We start from the raw sequence: 27,292 nt of genomic DNA, 5'->3' as shown, positions 1-27,292 counted from the left end.
TCCAACTAACCATGGTATGCTCTAATGAACCTAGAAGTGCAAGTCACCACTTTTTAGAAGAAATTGGCCGGTTTTCCCTACAAATGCACTGGTCTTTAAATTTTGCTCTTCAAATGGATCGATCTTTAATTTTGCCCTTCAAAATCAAACTTACGATAAGCGGATGACATAAGTTCTTGGCCACAGAAAGATAATGGATACTATAATGACAAAAAATTAATTGTCCTTAAAGGGCGAAAGATTAAAGACCAGCACAAAGTAGGACTAAAAGTGCAAATTATCCTACTTATTACTTGGTAGTATATGGGCTTTGTTGAACAGGCTTACCTTGATGGGCCATCAGATCCAATAAAAGATCCCCACTGCTGACATTCCGGATCAGCACAGGCCGGGGCCTAGTAGCTATCTCAATTGGTAGATTGGTAGTACACGCTACTTATATTGATTGGAATTATCTCAGACTCTCTATTTTTATATTAAATTTAAATTATTTAATCTTAATAATAAAAAAATTAAAGTGACATGCACGTCACTTTACCATAGTTAAGTAATAATTATTTGTGAAAAAGACTCATATATTGCATTCACCAATTTAATGTAAATATCATCTGCGGGTAAACTTATTTTTAACTTTAGTATTCCAACCGTAATACTCTATATATTTCGGGTTTATATGATATATTTTTTTTTTAGTTTATTTAGAAAAGGATTGAGACATTTTTGTATATAGTCACTCGCTTATTGTAGTATTCTCATTTTATTCTTAACAAACTAGCAAGGAATAACGTATCACGTTTTCGACTGCAAGATTCTAGCGATACTTTCGTACTTCTGCATCTTTAACTTTTATGTCAAAAGTCTCCTATTTTTTTAACTTTATATTCACTCAAACATCATCGTATAAAATGAACCAAAAGAGTAGCATCATTATAAAAGATTACAAGGAACAGCTGATGTGTTTAGCTCAAACAAACTATGCTAAATCCTGTGGTAATATATATCATCTGTAATTATTTATGTATAAGTAATCATGAATTCATGACAATCTTGAGAAAATGACAATACTTAGGTATTTTCTATCCGTCGCTTAACTTTGTCCACGTTGACTTTACAAAAGTCAAACTGAATCGCGGTCATCAAATGGCTTTTTAATACATAACTTTGTCATTTATTTCATTTTCTTAAGTAAAAGTAAAAGACTTAGTCCAATTTTTTTTCGATCAAAGCACACTATGTTTTTTTGGAGGTTGTTAAAGTCATACAGTGAAAACTAAGAGAAAGTAAGATTAAGTAATTCTTACAAATTTCTATTTTCATAACCTCGTAATAGTTCTTGCATTCGAAGTGAATGTGTAATGGTTACAATCCCTATGAATCTCAATTTTGGATTTTGCTACTGAAAATCCAAAGTTGATTCTTCTCTAGCGGAAGTAGAGATTATGCCTTTCTTCTTGTAAACTACAGAAAGGATTAGAAAGAAATAAAGAAAAAAGGTTTCCCATCACAAACTCAATTATCCATTCATACTTTATTTTCCTTTCTTTGCTCACCTCATTTTCATTGAAGAGCTTAATTATTACTATTTACATGGGAATTTGCTTTGGGCTTCAAATATAAAAGGCCCAACACCAAAGTAATCAAACATGGGCGGTTGACCAGGGCCTGGATTACCCGGTGGCTTAGGTGGTAGGACAGGTTTCAATACACCACCAGATTTTCCATTGTTGTAGTTTGTTGGGACATTGCAAATGTGTTTTGGTGATTTCACTAAGTATACCTTGCATTTTTGGACGTCTGCTCTGGTTAAAGACATGGGCATGATCGAGAAATCACCATTCTTGTCTGTCAATGCCCATTGAACATTTGCCTTCCTTTCGTTCATGTGACAAACTAGCTTCACTGAAGCTCCTGCAGCATAAATTAACAACACAATGTAAGCTCAATGAGAAGAGGAAAACAATGAAGTAATTAAAAGTAGTTTCTTAACTCAAGATTTAGCTAATTATATGCCCAAACAATTTAAAGATGTGTTGCACGTACATGCATCTTTAAAGGCATATCAAAGACTATTTAAAGCTTGACAAGTTCGAATGTTCTTTAAGGCTCTTAGCACTCAGCTAATACTATAGTACTACTATTTGTTAAAATTTTAGTAGCTTCTCACATGCACGTTGAGCTGATCAAATTCCACAAAGGTTGCATTCGTCGTTTTGTAGTTTCATATGTTGTATAATAACATGCCTTATTTTCTAGGTTCGTAATTCTATTTTTTAAGGATGGTTATCTGGCATAATTATTCTTTTTTAACGTGTATAAAAGTTGTTTTAATTTGTTTTAGTAGTTGCCAATAGAATGATATGGTAATGAAGAGAAATGAAGGTAGTGAAATAACCCTCGAGTGGGGAAGCTTTAAAGAGAGTGGGAAGTCCTCGGCTGCTGCAAGATTTGCAATTTACACGGCCGACGACGATTAGAGGCTTTCCGGTGGGATGAATGGATGGTGGTGGAAGCTGAACCGGTGGTGTAATTGGTGGACGTAGAGTTGGTGGAAATGGTGTTACTATAATACGTGGTGGCTCAACAAATGGAGGCTGATCAACTGGTGGTGGCTCAATGAATGGCGGCTCATGATCAGTGGGTGGCTCAAATATTGGCGGTTCATTAGTTGGTGATGGTGGTGGTGGTTGCCTTAATGGTAGCTGAGTAGCTGGTGATGGTGGTGGTGGTTGCCTTAATGGTAGCTGAGTAGCTGGTGATGGTGGTGGTGGTTGCCTTATTGGTGGCTGAGTAGCTGGTGGTGATGGAAGTAGTGGTAGTTTTGGTGGCTGAGCAGTTGGTGACGGTGAAGGTGCTTGTCGTGGTGATTGAGTTGGTGGTGGAGGCGGTGGAGGTGGTTGTTGTGGTGATTGAGCCGGTGATGGTGGCTGAGTTGGTGGTGGTGGCGGAGGTGGTGACTTAGGTGGTGGTGGTGACTGAGTTGGTGGTGGTGGCGGCGGAGGTGGTGACTTAGGTGGTGGTGACGGAGGTGGTGGCGACTGAGTTGGTGGTGGTGGTGACTTAGCTGGCGGTGATGGTGGTGGCGACGACTTAGCTGGCGGTGACGGTGACTTAGCTGGGGTTGATGGTGATGGCTTAGGGGTAGAGGGAGGACGTTTCCCAAAAAAGCTTCGGCCTGTAGTTGATATGATTTCATTATCCCCATGATCGTCCAGTGACCAGCTTTCAATTTCTTCACCAAAGCTGAGCTTTGAGAATGAGCTAATTACTAGTAAAACAGAAAGTTGTAGGAGCACTAGGGCCTTTACTGATGTAAAAGCCATAGTTTGTTAATTAACTGAAATCAACTGCGTGTAAAAGGAAGTAAGGTGAGAATGAATTTATAGGAGCTTTGAAAGGCATATCATGAAGTTTATGTCATTAGAGTAAAAAGAAATGAAAAATTGAAACATATACTGTACTTCATTTGGGATTTAACATACATGTATGTACGTCTAAGATAATTTTGCACTATCAATACTCCGTACACTGTAACATATTATAACATGTACTGATGTACCTTAACTAATTTAGCGTTTTATGAAAAATAACTTATACGTATTTGTTAGTATCTCTTATCTAGCCTGATAATATAATTCTTTTTTATACGTTGCCCATGTATGCTAGAATTGAAGTTAAATCCTATACGACAATTGTGGACTATCAAGTTCCTCGAATATAATGCTTCTTAATTAATTCGCAGATTCCAAGGACGTTTCCATTGTGAACGGTTCTCGTGTTATATCATTCTCCCTCTAGCAGATTAACGTTAGAGACAGCTAGTATCAGCTTGATCGCAATGCAACATCAACTATTAACAAGTAAATCATTAGGTTACGAGTTCTTTGCATTTTGCACTTTAATTAATGTGTGCCATAATATATTATATATATTTTTTAAACTTTTTATTCCCATCCTTTCCTATAATTCTTCGAATTCTGGTATTAACGTGGTTGTAATCCTTTTTCTCTTGATTTAAGAACATTCTAGGACCTGCATTTTTATAGAAAGAACTCCATCACCATAGCAGAAATTTAAATTATCTTTCATTGCGGTATAAGCCCATGTGATGAGAGTATTTTAGTTGGCTTAAAATCGACCAAACATTTGACATGAGATTGTTTTTCTTTTCTCATTTTGCTGGTTCTTGAAATAACACAGTAATTAATGTTGACGTCATTAACACGAGAGAATAAACTGGTCTATATTTTTTTCATTTCAGCTTCGATTTCGTCAGATACAATGTGCAATATACATGACTTTGGATGTTTTAAATGAAATTAAAAACAATACTGTGATCATCAGAACTAAGAATACTGTGACTGACATAGAACATGAGCATATACATTAATGTATACTAAATAATGTCACGAGCATATACATTGATCTATCATTTTGGGATACTGCAAGTCTGTAAGTATTAGTATTATGAACTTGTACATTCAGATATACACGTACTCACTAGTCACTAGCACGAGGCACTAATATTCCCAGTAATAGTATTATGAACTATTGTATGTTTCCAGATAATAAGTACGTAGGCATCACTTCCAGATATTCCAGATGTTATGGGGTTGGCTGAGTCTTTTCTCAATTCTGTAGATGTATTAAAGTACAAATATAAAATTTCAAAATCTAATTGTAATTAAGGCACTAATATTCCCAGTAATAGTTTAAATAACGTGTTACATATATATTGAATCCATCACCGTGTCTAACAAGGTATTTCTTTCATAAGTATTAATAGACATAAATTAATTTTGACCCAGATGCTGTATCAGTTGACACTTAAATAACGACATGGGCATTTCCTTTCACCCCTTCTTGAGCTAGATTGCGTGACATTTTCATCTTTTCATCAATATCTGTTACTAAGTTTTATAAAAATAGTCAATAAGTTAAATTGTTTCATATGCTCGGGACTTAAATTTCGACTTGTTAAAAAATTAAGGAAAAAAAATGTAAAATATTTCTTATCCTTTTTCTTTTTACTGTTTACTTTCAGAATAATCACAATCTTAGCATACATTGACCCATTAGTACAAACAATGTATTTCATTTAAAAAAAAAAATTAGATACCTGGACATGCAATTATGCTCTTACAATAGTATGGATTGCTTATGTGCACCTTCTAATTATTTTGTGCTTTTCAGGAAAAAGAAGAGATATTGTTGTATCAGGTAGACTAAAAAATTATTTTAAACAACGACATAGGGGATGCACAATTATATAAAATCCCAATGATTCTCCTTCGTTTTTTTTCTTTTTGAGCTAGGAGGCTCAATTTTGAGGTGACATCAATTCACTCAACTTCTTTTCATCAACTAAATGTGTCATCAAAGAAATTTGACATGACAATATTAATCAATTTTTTTATGCCATGTAAATATGGACCCCACAAATAAAAAGTTTTATGAAACATTTCAGCTTTTTCTAAAATTTAATGTATAAAAATTAATTGTTTAGACACTATGATGGGGACTTAAATTTCAACTTTTCCAACGTATATTAACCAAAAAAATTGTTGTTGTTTTTTTTTAAGGAAAAAAAAATGTAAAATGTTTCTTATCCTTTTTCCGTGTTTCTATATATATATATATATATATATATATATATATATATATATATATATATATCTTAATTAGCAAATTTTATTTTATTTATTTCTTAATTATAATGTTCCCTGGCTTATCTATTAAATAGATTAGTAAACAGCAAGGTAAAAGATAAGAAAATAGAGACGAAAAGAAAGTATCTGTGGCATTTAAAACAAAATACAACATAATAGAAACAACAAAGAAAAAGCAATACTGGCAATTATGCTATTAAATATATATGGATTTTTTAATTTGTGCAGTGCTCTTACTAATATGTCATATTTTTTTTGATGTTTTTTTTAGTTGCTGATTTTAGGAAAAAAAGAAGAGTCAGCAGTTCAACTTGCCAAATAAATTCTCTTGAGGTAGTCTAAAATATTCTCACTTTCATCATTTAATTTGTGTTCGCACATTTTAGACATATAACATCTAATAGGACATTTGACTAAAGTATTTGAACTTCAATCATATGTGGTCGAAACTCGAAGTTCATCGCAATGATATAAAATCCCGAAATGATAAAGTCGAACTTTCAATATATAGACAAAAATTAGTGAAGCCTGACCATTTTTGCTGGAACTTTAAGTATAATGCATGAACTTCACTTATATGTAATTGTCTAAAGTTAGATTTTGTCAAGCTTAACTTTAGACACCACATGTCTAAAGTGAGTAAATTTGCAACTTTTTAAAAAAAAATCATTAATGATTAAGTGACAGTGTCAAAATAGGCTTCCCGCGAAAACTCTACCAACGTCATCCAGTATCAAAGTGAATGCTTGCAAGTTGCATGCAATAATTAGTTGCGGACCAATTATGTCATTAGAAAATTTCTTCCATTCAATTCTTGAGAAATTTATTTGTAAGTATTTTATAAATATTTTCAAAAGTCACATTACTTTTTTTCTTTCAAAAATAGAGCTTCATATATATTTAGCCATACGTATTGTGATGAATTTCCATAAATCAGGGATTTGTTTCAATCCTTATAAATCTGTTCGTAATCTCTCATCATCTTAGTAACTAAGTAATTTACATCCTAATTAATACATATCATTCCTCTTTCATCATCATTTTTCTCACTAACTAAGAAATTAGTTTACATTCTAATTAATATGTACATATTCCTTATTGTATTATTACTAAATAAATACCCACTAAGTTTTCTTAATGGTTGATTTTTTTTTTAAAAAAATGTACATATTCCTTTCCAATGAAGAAATTTGTTTACCACTAGTTATTCATGTTTTCAGTTTGGTTATATATATTATACCATGTATGTCTTTTATTATACCATGTATATCTTTATTATAATGTAATTATAATTAGACTAAAAATGTTGGACAATTTTTTTTAAAATATACCTTTAATATATTTCAAAGATATTATATTATCATACCATGTATGTCTTTATTATACTGTATATCTTTATTATATTCTGCTTGTATATATATATATATATATATATGTTACATATCTTTATATCTTTATTATACTGAAAATATATGCATATTTATGAGATAAATATGTTACATGAAAAAATATTTTTCATTGAAAAATACCATGTATATTTAGTATAAATCTATTTCTTGTGAAGATACCATATATATTTATGGTATAAGTATATATTTACAAAAAACTATATATATATATATATATATATATATATATATATATGTATGTATGTATGTATGTATGTATGTATAACTAGATATATACACAAATGTTGGGCAGTTTTATTTTATTAGATATATACACAAAGGTTGGGCAGTTTTATTTTATCTGCAAAATACATCTTAGGAAAGGAAAGAACGAAAAATAAATTGAGTGATTGTTTTAGTTATGTAAGATAAATAATTTGTCCAAAAAAATAGGAACAGTTTCTTTTGGGACTAATCCTCAGGCTTACTTCTAGGGATTCTTTTTGAGAAGTTAATATTTACTTGCTATGAAATGAAAACTAACTAATGCTGCTATCATCATGAAATTATTTTTTAACTGTTGCCTAGTTATGTTTTTTTCCCTTCATTCTTTATATTACGGGCTAAGAAAATTTTGTACCTTTGAGATTTTTCAAATATTTAAAACCGAAATCATCAATTGCTAAAAGCTGGTAACAAAATCATCGGATGTTTTAATGGTTGATAATCACGGGTTACGATTCGAGGAAACAGTTTGTAATTTCAACAATAGGTCTTATTCTTCCGTATTTTCAACGTCTTCTGATCTCATTTGTTTGTCCATTAATTATAAGTAGTAAATATGAAAAAAAGAATGTGGTATAAAGTATTCTTCCTTCTAAAACTAGGGAAAGGAAAAGGAAAAAGGAAAAAGGATTTTTGTCACGCAATTTAAAATACAGAATAACTTCACAACGGGTCTAAATCATTTTCATCCCCCAACTTTGCTTTAAAAATCATACTCCGCTCTCAACTTTAAACAATAGACATTGATCTCTTCCTTTTATTCTGTGCATTGTCTATTTCACCCTTGTTATTTCAATCCTCCTTTTATGTAATATACTTTTATATTATACTATATAATTTTTTTTTAACATAGGTTTTTGTAGATTCTTAAATTAACATTATAAGTAGGATAAAACTTTTATGAATTTGTCACAAAATCTAATGCTATTTCTTAAGATTGTTATTTCAATATTATATGCATTAAGTATGTATAGATGTATGTACATGAATTCACTTCTCTCTTATTGTTTGTTGTCTATATAAATCAACAAGTTTTTGGTTGTCAATATTTCTTAAATTATAATTTAAAATTCATTTACAATATATACAAATAGTTTTTGAAAATTTGTCTCTATTTAATATATTTTTTGTATTACATGCATTGAAATATATTTATAAAGTTATTATTACTGGTTATTTTCACTTGTATAAGTAGATATTAGAGTTTTGATAATTAATAATAAAATTAATTTTTTTATTCAGCTAATTTATTTCATTATAAAACATCATTAACTTGTATACTCAATTTACTTCTCACTTTTTTCTTCGCCCAGAAAATAATATTTAATTTTTTATAGGAAATTTGTTATATAGGTTAAAAAAAAGAAAAATATCTTGATTTTAAAGAAGTAAAAAAAGAAGACAAAATTTGATAATGTAATAAGATAGATATTTAAAAAAGCCAACTAGGATAAAGAAGGGAGAATGTCTATTGTTCAAAGTTTAAAGGCGAGTTTAATTTTTAAAGCAAAATTGGGGTGTAAATGATTTTCACCCCTTCACAACACTCTTATCTTCTCCTAAATATGCATCTCGTAATTGTGTTACAGATGTATGTTCATATTCATTTCATGTATTTTTTTTTTTTTTGACATCAATACTTCATCTATGTCCTTATTTATGCATGTCATTAGGCAAACAAATTTTGGAGATTCAAAATTACCAAAAGTCATTCGCTCATTCGAATATAATTCAAATTATTAATTTTGATATAGTATCTAATTTTGACTTTTGCTACTCCATTGATTTCTGTATAGTGGTACAAAGGTTCTTCCTTTTAAACTATATAAATTAAAAGAAGGATTTTCCACCACAAACTCAATCTGATCTCTTAATCTTCAATTTTTTCCCCTATATCTCTCACATGGTTTCGAGCTTAATTGTTTCCGCATGGCATTTTACTTGATGCTTCAAATATAAAAGGTCCAACACTATAGAAATCAGACATGGGTGGTTGGACAGGGAGTACCGCAGGGGTAACAATCGGTGGCTTAGGGGGTACGATAGGTTTCAATAAAGCACCTGATTTTCCACCATTGAAGTTTGTTGGGACATTACAATTGGGATTTGGTGATTTCATTAAGTATACTTTGCATTTTCCTATATCTGCTCCCCTTAAAGATTTGGGCATGATCCCGAACTCTCCATTCTTGTCTGTCGTGGCCGATTGAACAATTGCATTCTTTCCGTTGTAGCAAACTAGCCTCACAGAAGCTCCTGCAAGAATATTAATTAGTACAACCATTGAATTATGTAAGTTTCATTCCAAGAGAAAAATGATTACAATATGATATAAGAAGGAAATCAAAGATACATATTTCATTTTGTCTTGAGTTTATGTTATATAACAAAATATTTATATGATAAAGGTTACTTATAAAATAATTACGTACAGCAATTGAATTGACCTCCTCTTACAAGCTAAACTTCTAAACTATACGGATTATGGCGGTTATAGCATACAATATACGATAAATAGGTTCAGGAACTTACCTAATAGTTTCAACACATGCAAAGTACAGTATATAAATACATGCATGTAAAAATTTAGTAAAATTTCTAAAGATATTAAATGATGAATTTGAAGATTTCAATAGTGTAATTTGTTTCGTAATAAATATTTAAATATTGAACCCATCAAATTTAAATCTTCTGATTTCAGCACCTTTATCTTTGTGTGTAATTGCAAGTAGATGAGTATAAATGTAACAATTGAGGAGAAAAAAGTGTGTGGACTAACCTTGGAGTAGGGAAGCGTTGAGGAGAGTGGGAACCCCATAGCTGTTGCAGGATTTACAGTAAACAAGACCATTGACCGTTAGAGCTGGCTTGGCGGTGGGAAGAGCTGAAGGTGTAAGCGGCTTAACTGGTCGTGTTGGTATATGTGGAATAGGGGGTGGATTCGCTGCATGTGATGGAAATGGTGCTAATATTACAGGTGGCTGAGCAGTTGGTGATGGTGATGGTGCCATAACTGGTGGATTAGCGATTGATGGAGGAGGAGCTGGTGAAGGCGATTTCTTAGAAGGTGGTGGTGGTGGTTGCTTTGCTGGTGAAGGTGGTGGTTTCTTTGCAGACTGATCAGGTGGTGACGGAAGTGATGGCTTACATGGTGGTGATGGGCGTCGACCACCACCAGCTTCGCCTGAAGAAGCACCTCCAGCAGCTGCGGCTGCAGTAGCGGCAGCAGCAGCTTCGGCCGCAGCGGCAGCTTGGGCGGCAGCAGCAGCTTCGGCCGCAGCAGCAGCTTGGGCAGCAGCAATAGCAGCTGCAACAGCAGCAGCAACATCATTAGTTGACGGCGGAGGCGAATGTCGTGATGGCAACTGTCGAGGTGGTGATGGTGACGGCGTAGGTGTTAACGACGGAGCTGGTGATGGTGAACGCGTAGGTGGCGACGATGGAGCTGGTGATGGTGACCACGTAGGCGGAGATGGTGACTGTCGAGGTGGTGATGGTGACGACGGAACTGGTGCTGGTGATGGTGTAGATGGCGATGGTGATGGCGTAGATGGTGATGGTGATCGTCTAGGTGGTGACGACGGAGATGGTGAGGGTGAGGGTGAGGGTGGAGGTGGTGGTGGTGACGGCGGAGGTGGTGGTGGTGGTGAGGGGGTAGGTGGTGCTGGTGATGCCGACCGCCCACGTGGGATTTCCGGCCCATCACTAAAAATAAGATTAGTTGAGAGGATTGGATCAGTGCCTTCTCCATGGCTGAGCCCCAAGAATGAGGCAAGTACTAGAACAAAGAGTGGGTGTATTAGTAGGGCCTTAGCTGAAAAAACAGCCATAGTTGTTAACTGAATGAACACCTTTGTTGAAGGAAGTCAAAAGTGAATGAATTTATAGAAGCCAGGACCGAGCAGATTCTGAAGTTTATTTCATTCAATCATTAAAGAGAAAAAAAAGATTGATACCACATAAAAATGTATAACAAGCCCTCTTAATAATAAGTATGCTACAACAAAACTTAGATGTAAAGAATTTTTTTATGATAGAATTGTCGGGTAAATTGATTAAATGACTCTCTACAAAATATAACATATCCCCTCTATGTTATTTTAGAATCGCCCATGTATATATACAGAGGGTCATACGAGGATCATATATCTTTATTCGTTTTGTAAAGACCCTCGTTAACTAATTTTCTTTACTTTGTCACAATCCTAGATAAATTTTTCTTCCCAAAAGTGAATAATTTAATTTGTGCACTTTTAATGTATCTAATATTTTTATTCACACCATATCGTTTTCACTTCGTACTATCTGGTTCTTCTAACTTTTATATTTTCTTGCAAATTCCTCAACAAAGAGCCTGTTTGAATGGGCTTAAAAAAAGCGTCTTTTATAAGTTTAAAAAAATTTTATAAGCTGCTTTAGATAAGCTAAGCCAAATGGCCCAATTATTTTTTTTGGCTTATTTTAAACACAAAATGGCTTTAAGCTAGCCAATCAAACACTCAAAAAAGCTGAAAACAGCTTATAAGCAACTTATAAGCCAATCCAAATGGACTCAAAGTCTTGTTATGAGGAGCAAAACAAAGAAAATTTATGCTATAAAGAGTTGGAGTCCTTGCACTATTTTGTTTTTTCCTGCCTCTTTGTTTTTCATCTTAAAGAAAATATTTATTAGTTACTCATGTTTACTCTAGTATTACAGTTTGATCATCCAGTAATATTTAAACGTTGTTGTTTTCCTTTAATTTCTCTTGATGTTCAAGCTTTCAAGGATCTGCACTTTTAACAGAAAAAACTTCATTACCATAACAGAAATTTGATCAACCATTAGGCAAGGCCATGAGCATGGTCTTTTGTTGCAGAAGCCATGTCGAGATGGTATCGAACATTAGACGTGGGATTGTTTTTCTTTCTCGTTTTGTTTTTTCTTAAAACAGACCTACTAATTTCTCATGAATTTTGATTGACGCCACTTCACTAATTAGAATATTACTAGTAAGTGCTCTCGTTACAATTGATACCCTATAGTCCTATACTAATTGTAGTAGGAGAGTTTTTGAATTTTTTTCTTCCAGCTCGCTAATTGCGGTACCATTTTATATTCTAAATTATACATAAGCAATTCAGCAAAAGAATGAAACACATTTTTTACGAGATTATGAAATTAATATTTTTCTTTTTCTTATAATCAAGAGAAAACTTCATTCTACACAAAACATACAAAGAGAAAAAGATTTCTATAATCAAATGTTGTTGAAACAAAAGAGAACCAACTTTTAACACTGTTATGAATACTCAAGTTTACTTACACATTGGAGACCGTATGCGGCTTTTGGTACATGTTGGTGAGTTTTATCCTCTCCAAAAATGAAGAATTATGTGCACAATTTTTCGAAGGTAGAACAAAACCGCACGACCCTGTGAACTATATGTATCGACTATGTAATTTGCTTTAAATAAACTATTCAATTGAACACACCATCTCTTACTGCAATATTAGCTTAACTATGATATTTGTTGCATATTTTAGCTTTATTAAGCGAACCGAACAATCACAGGAAGTCAGTAATGTTGTTTTACTTTCTCCTGCATTACCAAATGAGTTTTACCAAAGCTAGCTAGTTATAAAGTATTCGACGATATGCTATTGCATGCTTTTCATTTTAAGGAAAACATTGAAATAAAAATTAAACGAGGGAGAACAGACTTGCCTGATTAAGACTTTAATAATCCTCCTGTTTTACTTTCTCTAGTCCTATTCCTCATTTCACGACTAACATTGAGCTAGAATAATGATGATACCATGATAGCAAGGAAGAATCAGTTAGGGGACTGAAGATAAATGTTGGAATCAATTTTTATTTGAAGTCATTTGACATTTGATTTCCTGATCTCAAATTCTGACGAGCACCCACTTCAACGGAAGGCATTATATTTTGGAGATGAGCTCAGGAGAAGACTGGGTGGCGCAAAGGTTTGGCCAATGATAACATAGAGCGGATCCAGGATTTAAAGTTTATGAGTTCGGAGTGTCACTTAATTTTCTGATCATTTGAATTATTGATTTTTTAATAATTACTACATATTTAGTAGATTTTCTAATATATGGTATATGGAATCTGAATTCTGAACTCAAAAGTTATTGAATTCATTCAAACCTGTAATTCATATTGTAGACCTGCTAGGTTGCTACTACATCTCAGTGCCATCCCTGTGGCTGACACAAGGGATTAAGGCAAATATGAGTTTTTGCTAGTAAAAATTCTTTGTAAAGACGTAATACACGCGTGACAAAAGTTGATTTGGACCGCAAAATTCATTTTTTTTCTCTGGACCCCAAATGTTCACGAACAAAGTAGAAACGAACAAATATGTTAAAAAAGTTAAATGAGCCAAAAACGTAAAATGGAAAAAAGAAGTTCACTCAGAACTTCTACATGTTTTGATATCAGGTTAAATAGTGTGATCATCTTTAGGGATCTAGTAGCTCAGTTGGTTGACTACCTGGACTTTTACTTTGTTGGTGAGGGTTCGAATCCCCACATTGTAATCCCCTCCCCATTTCCCATTCCCCTACCCCCTATGTAATAAAAATAATATTTTTTTTAAAAAAAAAGTGATCATCTTAATTATTTAAAAAACTAAATTGTTAAATACGTCACTTATATTTATTTATTTATCGCGTCATGTTTTTAGCATCTTATATGAGTCGAGATATATTTGAATATGTAAATTTCATTGTTAGAAATGCCTTTTTCATCTTTCAATACCTCTAATTAACAAGACCGAATATTATCTCCCTTTAGTTGTTCATGTAGTCTCTGCTGTAGTAATTAACTACTGAATCAAACGCGGGGAAAAGACAATATTTAGAGATCAAAATTGCAGAATCATTCACGCATTCATAGTCCATTACTTGTACTTTAAATATTGGTAAGTCCTAATTTTGGACATACGATTGAAAGCTCAAAGTTCTCAATAGTGGCCACTATTCTTTTTTACTACGAATATCTGAATACTGTTGTTTATTTCTCTAATGATGAAGGCCACGAATGATCATACGATTTCCAGCGACACGAGCTGAGGATCTCATGAACAACATATCTGGTGGTGTCCGTCCCACAACTGATGGCTGAGGAGCTGGTGATGGAGATGGTGCCATATCATTAGCTGGTGGAGGAGGCGGTGATGGCTTCAGTGGTGGTGGTGGTGGTGACGGCTGTTGCTTAGGTGGAGGTCTACTGGGAGAACATTTGGATTCCCCAAAGGAAGGAAAGTTATTACTCTTCGGCCATTTAAGATGCTCAAGAGTTGCATCAGGCAAAGTTTCAATGCCTTGATCTGAGAATGAGCTAAGTACCAACATCGAAAGTTGTAAAAGCACAGGGGCTTTCACTGGAATAACAACCATAGTTGTTAATTCAACTCAAATGTGCGTAAAAGAAGGTAAAGGGGAATGGTATTTATAGGGCTATGAAAAACAGAGGAAGTATATTATGGAGGCCTAAACTTGGTGAATAAATATGTGTTTAATTGGCTTATGTATGTAAATTTTTTTAAAAAAAAAGTTAAGGATTTTATGTCTGAATTCAACGTCAAAATAAAGAAGTTGAACTCTCGAAATTCAAACTATATCCCATAAATCGGGATAGAGGTAGTAATTTTTAACCGCAACAAGGTAGGTAAGAAGAAAATGTTCTAGCCCAAATTTATGCAACAATTATATGGATTAATTAAGTTCGTTCTAGAATAGTGTTTCATTCGCTACTGAAAATACTGGATTTTCGACAATAAGAAAAGCTCATGAAAAAAATTTCGGACTGCCAACTATAAGAAATATCGATGAATATTTCTATGGATAAAACTTTTTGACGTTCATATACGAACCAAAAAAATCCGAAAAAGGTAATTTTCCATGAATTTCCAATGATGAAAAAATTAATCGGCATTTCAACAAATCTTCCTTCGTCGAAAATGGCTCTCAGGATTTTGACGAAACTTCGTTAGTCGGAAAAAGTTCGGTAATCCAAGAATTCTAGTTGTGATTTACTAAATACTAGTAAATAGATTCGCAGCGCGCGCGCTACGCACGATCATAAAAGTCTTATTGAATATATGAAATAATCTTTTAATACCTGAATATCAAAAATATTCAAATCTTCTTTAATTTTTAAATTCAAATAGATTAAATTTTACGTTCTAAGCTATTTTATTGTTGTTAATTATTTTTGTTCTTTTTCTTTAATTTTTTTATCGGTAATTTTTGCCACCTTAAATACTTGAATTCTATATAATAATCTATAAAAGAATAATAAAAGAAAGAGATGAACTTCAATAAAAATTAATCTTTGTATTGATATGTGTATAATATTTAAACAACTTTTTCTTATTTACTATATTAAATGGAGTAGTCCAGATCTAACCCTTCTTCTCTATCTCTTAAGAGTTACATTTGATGTTTCTTTTTAGGAAAAAATCTTAAAAATATGCATCAACAACAACGTCTACTACAAATAATGAGGGAAAGACACACAAACGAATAGCATGTTTGGCTAAGCTTCTAAAATCCGCTTATTTTGAAAATTGCTTTTTCAAAAAAGTATTTTTGGTAAGAAGCAGTTTGTGTTTGGCTATTAATTAAAACAGCATTTTGAATAGCAATTAGTGTTTGGCCAAGCTTTTAAAAAGTGGCTAATGTATTTTCTTAAAAGTGTTGTCAATAAAGTGCGTATGTGTAAAAACTATTTTTTTAAGCTTCTGAAAAATAGTTTTTGCTACTCTCATAATCACTTATTTTCTCCCAAAAGCTTGACATAAAAAGAAATTGAAAATTGACATAAAAAAATTCCAGTACCTTGAAAAATCTGCTCTCAATTCAAGAAAGCTCATTTACATTAGAGATCAAGATAAGAAGAAGAGAATAACACAAACCTAAAATGATATCCATCTGCCAAAAACAATATATTAAACACTTATCACCCCCATTAATCACCTATTTTCACTTTGCAAAGAATCAAGATCAAGTATAAGAAAACAATATAATATAATATAAATAATCCGGAGGAAATAATCACCTGGTGTAGAAAAAATGACAAACAACATAGTGGAGAAGTAACGATTGGATCTACTACTTATCAACATGATGGTTAACAAAACTTTGAAGAGAATTTTGGGTGCTAATGTGCTCTATATATATTTGTTATGATACAAATTCTTTTTTTTTTTTTTTTTTTGCGCGGATTGCCCTTCATTTGGGGTGGTCTTTAATTTTTGCCCTTCAAATTGTTAGTCTTTCGGCATTGCCCTTCGCCTAACACCACGAAGTTGTGGTTCGAACCACCGGCTAGCCTACAAAAAAAAAAAAAAAAAAAAAAAAAAAAAAGCAAGCCAAAATTTCGCTAGGCAGAATTTTGCATGCAAAAAATTCTGCCTCAAGTAGAATTTTTGCAAATCTGCCCATGTAAATTCTGCCTGAAGGCAGAATTTCTTCCTGAAGGGCAAATTTTAAAGACCACCATTTTGAAGGGTAAAAATTAAAGACCACCTCCAGCGAAGGGCAATCCTGCAAATTGCCCATATAAATTTGTAACTATTGTGATTATTGATACTGAAGGCCTTAAATATAAGTGATAATGATAGATAATCAAAGGAAGAAAACTGAAACTTTAAAGCACCCACTTATGGGTAATTTAAGAGCAAACATTTATCTTGAATTGGAAGAATGGATCGTGGGATATACGCACTCCATTTCCGGGCTATTAAAAAAACATTTTTTTAGGTTTTTAAACATAGCATATTTAAAATAATTGAGAGAGTTAAATGAGTGACTTTTGAGCTTTTTTTTTTTTTTTTTTTTTTTTTTTTTTTAATAATAATAATAATAAATCATCAACAAGGATAAGTACAAGCAAGGGGGGCTAGAACTTACCTTACCAATCCTAATGAGCTAACTAAACTCTACTAATTAACAAGCATGAAGAAAATAAGAGCTAGAGAGAACTAGATAATCTATGATCATTATAGAGTTTATATTACACTCTATGATGATATTACAAATGAGAATGCTTAAGTAATCCAATAGTATAAAAACTAAGAAGAAAGTTGAGTTATCAACCTCAAACTTTCTGTCACAAATGTATAAACTAAAAAACATAGAATGCCCATCTAAGGTAACCTGAAGTATTTTCCTCTTGTCTTCTTCTTCAAATCTGCCCAACAACACTTGATAATTCATCATTTCTTCTTGGATTTATTGGATCTTGTTGCGATTGACACTTTGTCATATGATTTTGCTTTGCTAGTCGCATCGGTAGGTGCCTTGGAACAAAATCCTCAGTTACCTTACCATCCCAGCTTTTCTTTCTTCCATGATTCTTTTTGTTATTGCGTAGTTGCCTAGGAGAAATATCTGCATCCCTAGCGGCATTTGCAAAACAATAATCCAACATAGCCTCTTCCTCATGGATGTCCTCATCTTGTGGGTTAACAAATCTATTTGGAGAGAAAGTACTATCATCACTAACTTGTAGTTGCTTGTTAGTGTTAATAGGTGTAAGAGAAGTCAACTTTTCAACATTAGAACTCACTAATGCATCAAGAAGCTCTTTGTCACTAACATAATTTTTTTTAACACTAGAACCGGTTAAAACCAATTGTCGCCCAGGATGTAGTGGAGATGAAGCACTGGTAATGCCACTGCCTTTAGGAACAAAAGCTGGTGCGTCGGGGCTCAATTTGCTAGGCATGGAGGGAGAGATAACATGCTCATTCTCTTCTTCCACCATGTCGGCCCATCGACTCTCACTTGTAACACCTTTTTGCCCGCTAGAAGGAAGTAAATTCTCAGTCAATACATGTACTAGATTTATGCTCTCGGAAATTTGGGATCCACTGACATTAATGTTCACAGTTGCATGTGTGGGGAAAATGTCATCATATTGATCCCCTGCAATAGCTTGAAAAGAGTTTTTTCCCAAAACTATATTTGGGCAACCAATATTTTTCGAGGCAGTAGGTTGAAGACACGGCGTAGCTGCTCCCCGTTCTTTGTTCGGGAGAGGCACTTCGTTTCGGATGAAGAACTCTTTCGTGCTACCGTTGTCCAACCTTCACCCTCGTTGGACTCTCATATGTGCTGTAATATCTCTCTCGTTTTCAATAGTTAGTCGCTGCCCAACATCGACATTTGACACAATGCTCTTTGCTGCATTATTTCCCCTCTCAATATCAGCTTGTCCATCTTTAACAACATGAGCACCAACATTAGACGACACTTGTGTATCGTGACGTGAAGCTACAGCAACTGAAGCATTCTCAGATGATTGTGTCGCTAAAACAGTATTCAAATCTACCGATTTCGAAATTGTGAGACACCCTTGTTCCTGCAGAATTTGTCCAGCAATCAAACCTGATTCGCATACATCAATATCAGCTAGTTGCTGCCCAGAATCGACTAGCGACTCATCGACCACGAATCTTGAATCCGCTGCATTATTTTGAACCTCAACATCGATTGCCTCTTTTTCAGCATCGACTTGTGGCTCGACAATCTCATCCACTTTAGGATCTGTTTGCAAACCACGTTCACTAGTTGTATCTACTTCATCACTAAGAGTAGCTAAAGCTACTTGTTTTCCACTTGTATTGCCCGCTACAACTTGCCTATTCTCTTTAGTTCGAACACCTGAGGCGTCGAGGATTTTTCCAGATTGGTCAGTTGTAAATGCTTCATTATCACGTGTAGTTACGCCTCATTCCAGCACCTGTACCATCTGCACTTTGATGAGCTACAACATCTCTTCTTCTTTTATTTAAGAGTTGTCTCAAATCCCCTTGGAATTTTTCCTCATTACTTCCATTTTGGTCACTGTTTTGATCGTTCTTCCCTCCATTGAGAGTTTTGTCCTTCTTTTCAAGAATAAGACGACACGAACTTTCATTGTGGCCTTGGTGCTTACAACAATTGCAATATGGAGGGAGATTATCATAAACAATCTCTTGGAAATCTTCCACCATTTTTCCAGATTTTTCATCCAAGTATTGAACTCTAACTCTATACGGCAATTTATCAAGGAGGTCGAGCTCCACTTTAACTCTAGCCGTACTAGGTCGAGTTTTCTCTTGGGTAGCTTTATCTATCGCAATTGGCTTGCCAACAGCAGTAGCTATAGACAGTAAAGATTTTTTCGCAAACAAAACTGGAGGCAAGCTTGGCAAAGAAATCCAAACAAACGCCCTAGTTGTCTCCTCCTTAGGATTGAACCCTAATGACCATGGAAAAATCCTAATCTGAATTTGCTCACCTTTGTATAGTAAATAACAGACCGATTTCGCCGCTGCTATCACATAATCCTCCATCCTATCAAACCTAACCAATATCTGCCTGTGAGCCAACCATCCAATATTGCATCTTCCTTGCGAACCAAAGTATTTGGGCAGAATCTTGCGCAATTCTTGCATATCCAGTTTGTTGTGTGAAAACTTCATCAAAAGAGCTTGATGGAGTCCTTCTTCAATAGTGAACTGCTCTATCTCCTCCATTGTAAAACTGACCGTGGGTTCACCATGAATGATTTTAATAGGATTTAGATGTGTTTTGGCTATAGGTTTGGTATTAGGGTTTACTAGAGAAGCATACGTTTGATTTTTGGATGACTCTCCCACAGCTTGAAGCTGGGGAGAGACTGTTTCGGCCATGGAGACCTAGTTCTCCATAGAGAGCGCAGTTGGAGAGGAGAGGCGTGTGGCCATTCTATATCTATTGTTATGCCAATTAATGTCCAAAAGCCTTTTTGAGCTTTTTTAAGCTAGCATATAAATGAGGAAAAAATAGAGAAAAGACCAAAAAAAGGAGAAAAAAGATAATTGTGTTTTGGCCAAAGAAAGTGTCACATCACCTCGTTTATCTTAGCTTTATATTATATATAGATTTATAGGGAAAAGGACATTGAGAGGTCACAAAAAAAAAAAAAGGCTCAAAAAGGCCCCATTTTGGGATTAATACCGCGAGGTGGCCCTTCGGCCTAAACTAATCCCAGGCGCTAGCTGCCCAACCCATTTACTACAAAAAAAGATTGACTCAGAAAAGATCGAAAAGTCGTCACTAAAAGGTTCGCTGCAAAAAGAACAGGACTATTTATGGCGACTTTAGTCGCCACTAAGGCACTAAAGATCAACGAAAAAAATTCATATTGAGCCTTCAAAAAATGTATCATTGTTGTATAGAATATGTATAACTACAGTATATGTATAGAAAAAATATATAATATGTGTATAATTAGTAAGTATACATTAATTATATATTTATTAAACAGAATTATACGTTGATTATACATTTATTATACACAAATTATACAACAATGGTATATTTTCTATTCATATACTTTAGGGATACATATTATATATGATAATGATACAATTTGTATACGTGTGATATATTTTATCTATACATATATAGTAGTGATACATATTCTATACAACAATGATACAGTTTCTATACGTATGATACATTTTTCTATACATATACAACAGTGATACATATTCTATATAAGAATGATACAGTTTATATACATATGATAGAATTAGTTGAAAAATGGCTAAAAATGAAATTATTTCGAAAAGGCTAAAAAATGACCTTTAAGGTTCTTGGACCACCGAGTGTCAATAGTTTCACCCGGATGGCCATTTGTGTCCATTACAGTCAAATACCATTCTGCTATCTAATTTACAAATATATACACAGTGTACAGATAGTGTATACTTTGTATTAAATATACACATATTATACATCTAATATATATATATATACACAATATATACACTGATATTGTATAAGTAGTATATATTTCGGTCATGTTGATAAACGAGTTAGACGAATGGTAGATTTACAATAAATTTTCCTTTTTTATTCTGTACCTGGCAAGCCTAAATTTTGTATTGTACTTGTCCCTTGAATTCGAATTAGTTTAGTTCCGGGTTTGGGTATTTAGTGGGTGGATACCGAGTATGTATCAATGTAGATGATACAGATTATTTTGGACGTTTGATTAATTTTTCTTCTTTTTCGTCCAATGATGCTTCTGGTTCTTTCTTAGCCGACTCTCAAACCATAAATATATGATGATGCCAACCTTTATTGCCATATTGTTAGAGCTCTTCAATAGCTTACATTGACAAGGCCGGACATCTTCTTTGTGGTTAACAAATTAAAGTGTATGGATCTGTCAAGAGAATCATGCATTAATTATTTTCAACAGACCAAGTGTTAGGTGTGCGAACAAAGTACCACATTGATAGCTGAAAAGAAAAGGGAGCTATTTATAAGGAGTTGGATATAAAGATGTGAGGCCTTTTGGGGAAAACCGTGTGGGCTTGGCCCAAAGCGGACATAATCACATCATGTTAAGAGTATTTTTGGACCGTTTAGCCCAACAATCAGTATCGAGCCAATGGTTTCAAGGACGAGTATGAAGATGGCGGAGTGTGGCGTGGGGCCCGGCTTAGTGCCTGTCACGACCCGCCTAGAGGGCCGCGACGGGTACCCGGAGCTAGATACCGAGCACCATACGTCGTACCATTATCGTCTCACCCTGTATTCATATAAGCTTCATAAACATGTACACATATCCACATATACCAACATTCATGACAAAGAAAAGAATAATGTACAGTAATATACATCGAGGGCACATGGCAACTGCTACCCACATATAAGTATCTACGAGCCTCTAACGAAACTCGAGGGCATGGTGACGGGACAGACCCCATCATATCCAAATACGTACACAAAGAATATATATCAAAAACGCACCTCCGGTCTATGGAAGTGCTCTGGTGCTCGGTCCGACTCCTGTGAAGCCGGGTCGTCTCCCTCGTCTACTGTGGGCATGGGCACAACATCCAAAGAAAAGGATGTCGATACGAACAATGCGCGAGTATGTAAGGCATATATCATAAAGTAACAGAAGTACAAGAAGACAAAACAAAAATGAACAGATAGCTGGTAACTACTTGCCTCTTAAGGCGGAACCATGCATGCATACGCGTAGCAAATCATATCATGTATTGCTGCGGAACGTGCAACCCGATCCATATTTTGCCGTGGAACGTACGGCCCGATCTATTATCCATATAACCCACGTCCGGGATAATATCATCATATGCCAGCTGATCAGGAGGCTATGCGTCTATATCATATATATAATATACGTAGCATGCATGAGAGCCCAAATAAAAATGCACTCTCTCGGAGTGACATAAGGTCGTAAACCTCCGAGTACATTATGACATCATCCTCATTGGGTCGTGTCTGGGGATCCTTGACGCTACCTACGGCCATATGTAATATAGCTCAGATATAAGCTGAAGCCATATGCTTTATAGCCTGGGGCCATATGTAATATAGCTCACTTAGACACGAGCAGTGGCCATATGCTTTATAGCCCACTCAGTCACGTCAGGAAACCATTTAGAATGCGAAACTTGAAAATCTTTCGGATTGGAATCATTGTAAGATTCTTTAGGAGCTATAAGCTTTTGGCATTTCTGAGAGTAAAATATCGAGAATAACATATACAAAATCAACATATAGGGGTCATGCCTTTGAAAGAAGAAGGGGATAGCCTCACATACCTTTGTGTCTCCTTAACGACGTCGACTAAAAGCTCTCCCTCCGACTTACGATTCTACATATAAGAGGGTTCGTACGAAAGTTAGACTGTTGAAGGCGTACTTAAGTTTGAACTAAAGAGGATAAGGCTAACGAAAATTTAAAAAGATTTCGTTTGTTTCGACAACTTTTCCTCATATAACCAAAGCTCCCAAACAACACAACAACATCCATAATATCATAATACGCAATTTCCCTCAAGTTAACCATTTTTTTGGCCTCTAAACTTATTTTCGGAATTCCCCATAACCATTACTAGAATACAACTTCATACTTGCTTATAATTCAAGTTCTTCAACTACTCAACACCTTTACCATCAAAAAATAATTGTAATACTCACCTTGATTACGTAAGGATGATCTTTAAATAGAAATACTCCACTTGGGAAGAACTCCACTTGACTACCAAGGAGATTTCCAACTTCTGTCAACCTTTCGGAAGCATTTACACCCTTGATTCTACTAACTTTTGGTGTTTGATCCCTTAATTTCCCTACTTGGATGTGTATTAGTGTGATATGGAGAGAATTCTAGAGGTTTGGAGAGTATTTGGGTCGTGGAAGTGAGAAAAAAAGAAGGGAAAACCGTGCCTATATAAAATTAAAATTTGGACCCGACCCGGAATATACGGTACAATATACGGTCCGTATAATTTATACGGTCCGTATATTGGACCGTATGTTCCTTCCGAGAATCTCCGAAATTTCCCCTTTCAACCGGAAGAGTTCTACGGCCAAACATACGGCCGTATAAAATATACTGGCCCCGTATATTGGACGTATAATCCCGCTTTTGCCGATTTCGTTCTCGTCGCTTCGTTCGATCTCGAATCCTTATGGAACCTTCTTGGTACTCGTGCAACACCTCCTTAACGATCTAACGGACATTATAACTCGTCCTTAAATCCTCGCTAAACATTCGTTAATTCAATGACCATGAATTCTTTCCCAAACGTAACTTATACTTCACTTTCGTGACGAGCCTAGTTTCGCCAATTCCGATAACCTAGGAATCTTATCGTATATACACTAAGGTTGCCAATCACCCTCTTGTAGCCGTGAAGGTCTTGTGTTCACCTTGACCGACGTCAGTCCATTCACGACGCAACGACACGAAATGGCCGAGGTGTAACAGTGCCTTTGCCCGTCTATGGGCTGGTTTACGACCTTTACTCGTAGCTTTGAAGACGCATTCACAGCCTTTGGGCTTCGGTGACCGTAAATACTCTGACAGTGTGGGTGGCACACAAACATGTTGAATCTCTGACCCGTGGTATGATAATGAGCCACGTGGAACTTAGTTCGAGGGGGAGATTGTTGGGTGTGCGAACAAAGTACCACATTGATAGCTGAAAAGAAAAGGGAGCTATTTATAAGGAGTTGGATACTCTTAATGATGTGAGGCCTTTTGGAGAAAACCGTGCGGGCTTGGCCCAAAGCGGACAATATCACATCATGTTAAGAGTATCTTTGGGCCGTTTTTAGCCCAACACCAAGAACATTTCCATGTTCATTTCCAACATTGACGACAAGAAATCTATTGGAGGCTAATAATACTTTTATCTAGGTAGAAACTTGTTCACCTGGTCATCATGTAAACAATGCACAATCACAAGGTCGGAATACAATGCCTCAGCGGATGCTGAACTTTCATGGACTCAATCCCGACTTTTTGAGATAAATTGAAGCTACCTATTTGTCCGTTAATCCAAATTTTCACCTACCAAGCATGCTGACGTATATTTTTACTTTGTGAGGGATCAGGTAGCTAGACGTAACCTCTTGGTTCTATTTCTATAAACTCTTCCAAAGATCAAGCCGTAGTTATCCGGATGGAGCTCCTCTCCATTTTCCCCAAATTTTTACTTAGATGAGAGACACATGCATGTCCTATGTTAAAATTGGTGGTTCAGATTTTATTAAATAAATGAAGATGTTAACCATGGTTCATAACAAATATTTTCATAACAAACTTATGAGTTTTTCCATAATTACTCCTATTTCCATATTCTGAAATTCCATCTCTTTCCTCTATCTTGATTTAATTTTCTGTTGTTCTTTTTACATTGTGCATCTTCTGGCACTTAATCAAACGTATAGTATTATCCCTGTTCTTTGCTTTAATCAAGATATTAGTAATGGTATAGCTTATGCAATTTGAGTACAACTTTTTGTATTCGATTCTACCAACGAAAGCCTCCCCACATTTAAATATTGTATCGATCATATTAAATTAAAACTTAGCAAATTCGATCCATTGCAACATTCATACTTAAAATTCTCCTAACAAATGATAAATTTAGCCATAGAAGGGAGAAAGTGGAATATATAATTAATGGAATGGTTAGAACTTAGGAAAATAAGAAGCTGGGGAAGAGAGATAAGAAAAAATTACTAATATATTTATCGATGAGAAAAAATGTGGCTAAAATAAATGTGGGATTATCAATTTTTTTAGGGAGAAATATATAGGACAGCCCTCAGTTTAAGCATCATTAAAATTTTCATTTAATTAATAATTTCTGAGCCATTAACTTTAACTATGACATGTGTCTCTCATCCAAGTAAGAACTTAGGGAAATGGAGAGAAAGGAAACATAGAGGAGCTCCATCCCAGTTATCCTTTCAAATCCTCTATCAATGGCCAGGTTTCAATTTTTGAGACAAATTAAATGAAAGATTGAGCTTCTGTTTATACGGGGTATTGAACCAACCTATTTTTTAGGAGTTCAAATTAAGTCTGTAATATCTAAAACTCAATAGGATATTATGCATGCCAATCCAGTATACTCAAGATCCTTGTATTACATAGGCATGGAGTAACCGTATACGGGAGTGAGTGAAGGAATTTACTTACTGCATTTTAACGTGCCTTTTTCATCTTGACAAACACTCAGCTAGAATATTGTAATAATTAATCATAACAAAAGGAAGAAAAAAGTTAGGATACTAAAGATAAATCTTTGACTCGAGTTTTTTCTTGAGAAGTTTTGACTTTTGATTTCCTGATTTTTCACTCAGGAGAAGCGACGTCGAAAATTAATATAACCATGTGTCCGGGGATTAATTAGGTAGATTTGTTGAATTGTGTCTACTTTATCTACAGCCATAAACGAGGTGATACACTTATACTAGGATCTATACTTAACTATACCAACAATACTGAATATGAATGACAGGTATGTATGGTTATATCCATTTCATGTTATTATTCTTGTTTTTGTTTATGTATTTCTTCTATTATATTTATAAAAAACAAAGATAGAAAAATTAGGAGATAAAATCCTGGAACTATTCTTGCATTTGTATTAGTCAATAGTTAATATATATTCTATGTTTTCAGAAGTTTCAAGTTCAGATTTAAGATTGAAGATCCACATCCAATTTACTATTTTCCCAATATATAAAATGGCTGTTCAGCATATCTGGTGATGTCGGCCCCATAACTGGTAGCTGAGCAGCAGGTGATGGAGATGGTGTCGTATGAAATGGCTCGTCAGCATTTGGTGGTTGTGCCGGTGACTGAGAATCTGGCGGAGCAGGTGGTTGCTCATCATCTGGTGGAGGAGATGGTTGCGCATCATTTGGTGGTGGAGGTGGTTGCTCATCATCTGGGGGCGGAGGTGGTTGCTGAGAATCTGGTGGTGGTGATAGTTGTGGGGGAGATGGCGGTGGTGGAGGCTTATTAAGTGGTGGTGGCGACTTAAATGGCGGTGGTTGCTGCTTTGACGGAGGACTTGGGGTAGGGCTACGAGGAGGTTTATTAGGTTTATGTTTAGGCTTAAATTTATGTACTCCTATCTTAAAACGCTGAAGCGTTGCATCAGACAAACTTTCAAAGACTTGATCTCCATGAGTGAGCTGTGAGAATGAGCTGACTACTAAAACTGAAAGTAGTACTAGGGCCTTCACTGATACAACTGCCATACTTGTTAAATTCATTCAAAGTTGAGTACGTAAAATAACGTAAAATGGGAGCGAATTTATAGGAGCATGAAAAAGTACATTTATGAAAGTTTAGATAGATAATGGGCCCAACGATTAAATGAGTTTGCCCTAATTAAATAGAATTTCATTTGCAGGATTATCAAACATTTTTAGCCTTCATGAGTAAATATTCTACAAAGATATTTACTCCCGTAACAATTAACACGCTATCTTTGTACCTGTGTGTTCACATGTTCAACTGCTTTGTTGACTCACAGTTATAGCTTGTTACGTTGGACCATGTTTTTAGGAAAAATAAGGATTTTAAAAATAGTAGCATAATTTGTTTTATTTCAGAGACTA

General features: G+C 34.8%; 2 protein-coding genes across 2 annotated transcripts; both read right to left on the bottom strand.

The window, feature by feature from the left end:
• Nucleotides 1–1,304: 1,304 nt before the first annotated feature.
• Nucleotides 1,305–11,198, bottom strand: LOC132033034 (uncharacterized). The gene is made up of 4 exons (XM_059422882.1): nucleotides 10,119–11,198; nucleotides 9,258–9,595; nucleotides 2,393–3,320; nucleotides 1,305–1,908 (listed from the first exon to the last, which is right to left on the bottom strand). Exons 1-4 carry the CDS (start codon nucleotides 11,167–11,169, stop codon nucleotides 1,580–1,582), a joined length of 2,646 nt encoding a protein of 881 aa, XP_059278865.1. The 5' UTR covers nucleotides 11,170–11,198; the 3' UTR covers nucleotides 1,305–1,579.
• Nucleotides 11,199–26,285: 15,087 nt separating this feature from the next.
• LOC132035520 (extensin-like) lies at nucleotides 26,286–26,961 on the bottom strand. The gene has a single exon (XM_059425813.1). It carries the CDS (start codon nucleotides 26,942–26,944, stop codon nucleotides 26,363–26,365), a length of 582 nt encoding a protein of 193 aa, XP_059281796.1. The 5' UTR covers nucleotides 26,945–26,961; the 3' UTR covers nucleotides 26,286–26,362.
• Nucleotides 26,962–27,292: the final 331 nt, after the last annotated feature.

Source organism: Lycium ferocissimum, chromosome 10 (genome assembly GCF_029784015.1).
Source record: "Lycium ferocissimum isolate CSIRO_LF1 chromosome 10, AGI_CSIRO_Lferr_CH_V1, whole genome shotgun sequence".
Taxonomy (NCBI): domain Eukaryota; kingdom Viridiplantae; phylum Streptophyta; class Magnoliopsida; order Solanales; family Solanaceae; genus Lycium; species Lycium ferocissimum.
Note: the sequence above shows the minus strand (reverse complement) of the source record. Positions and strands in the feature narration are given on the sequence as shown.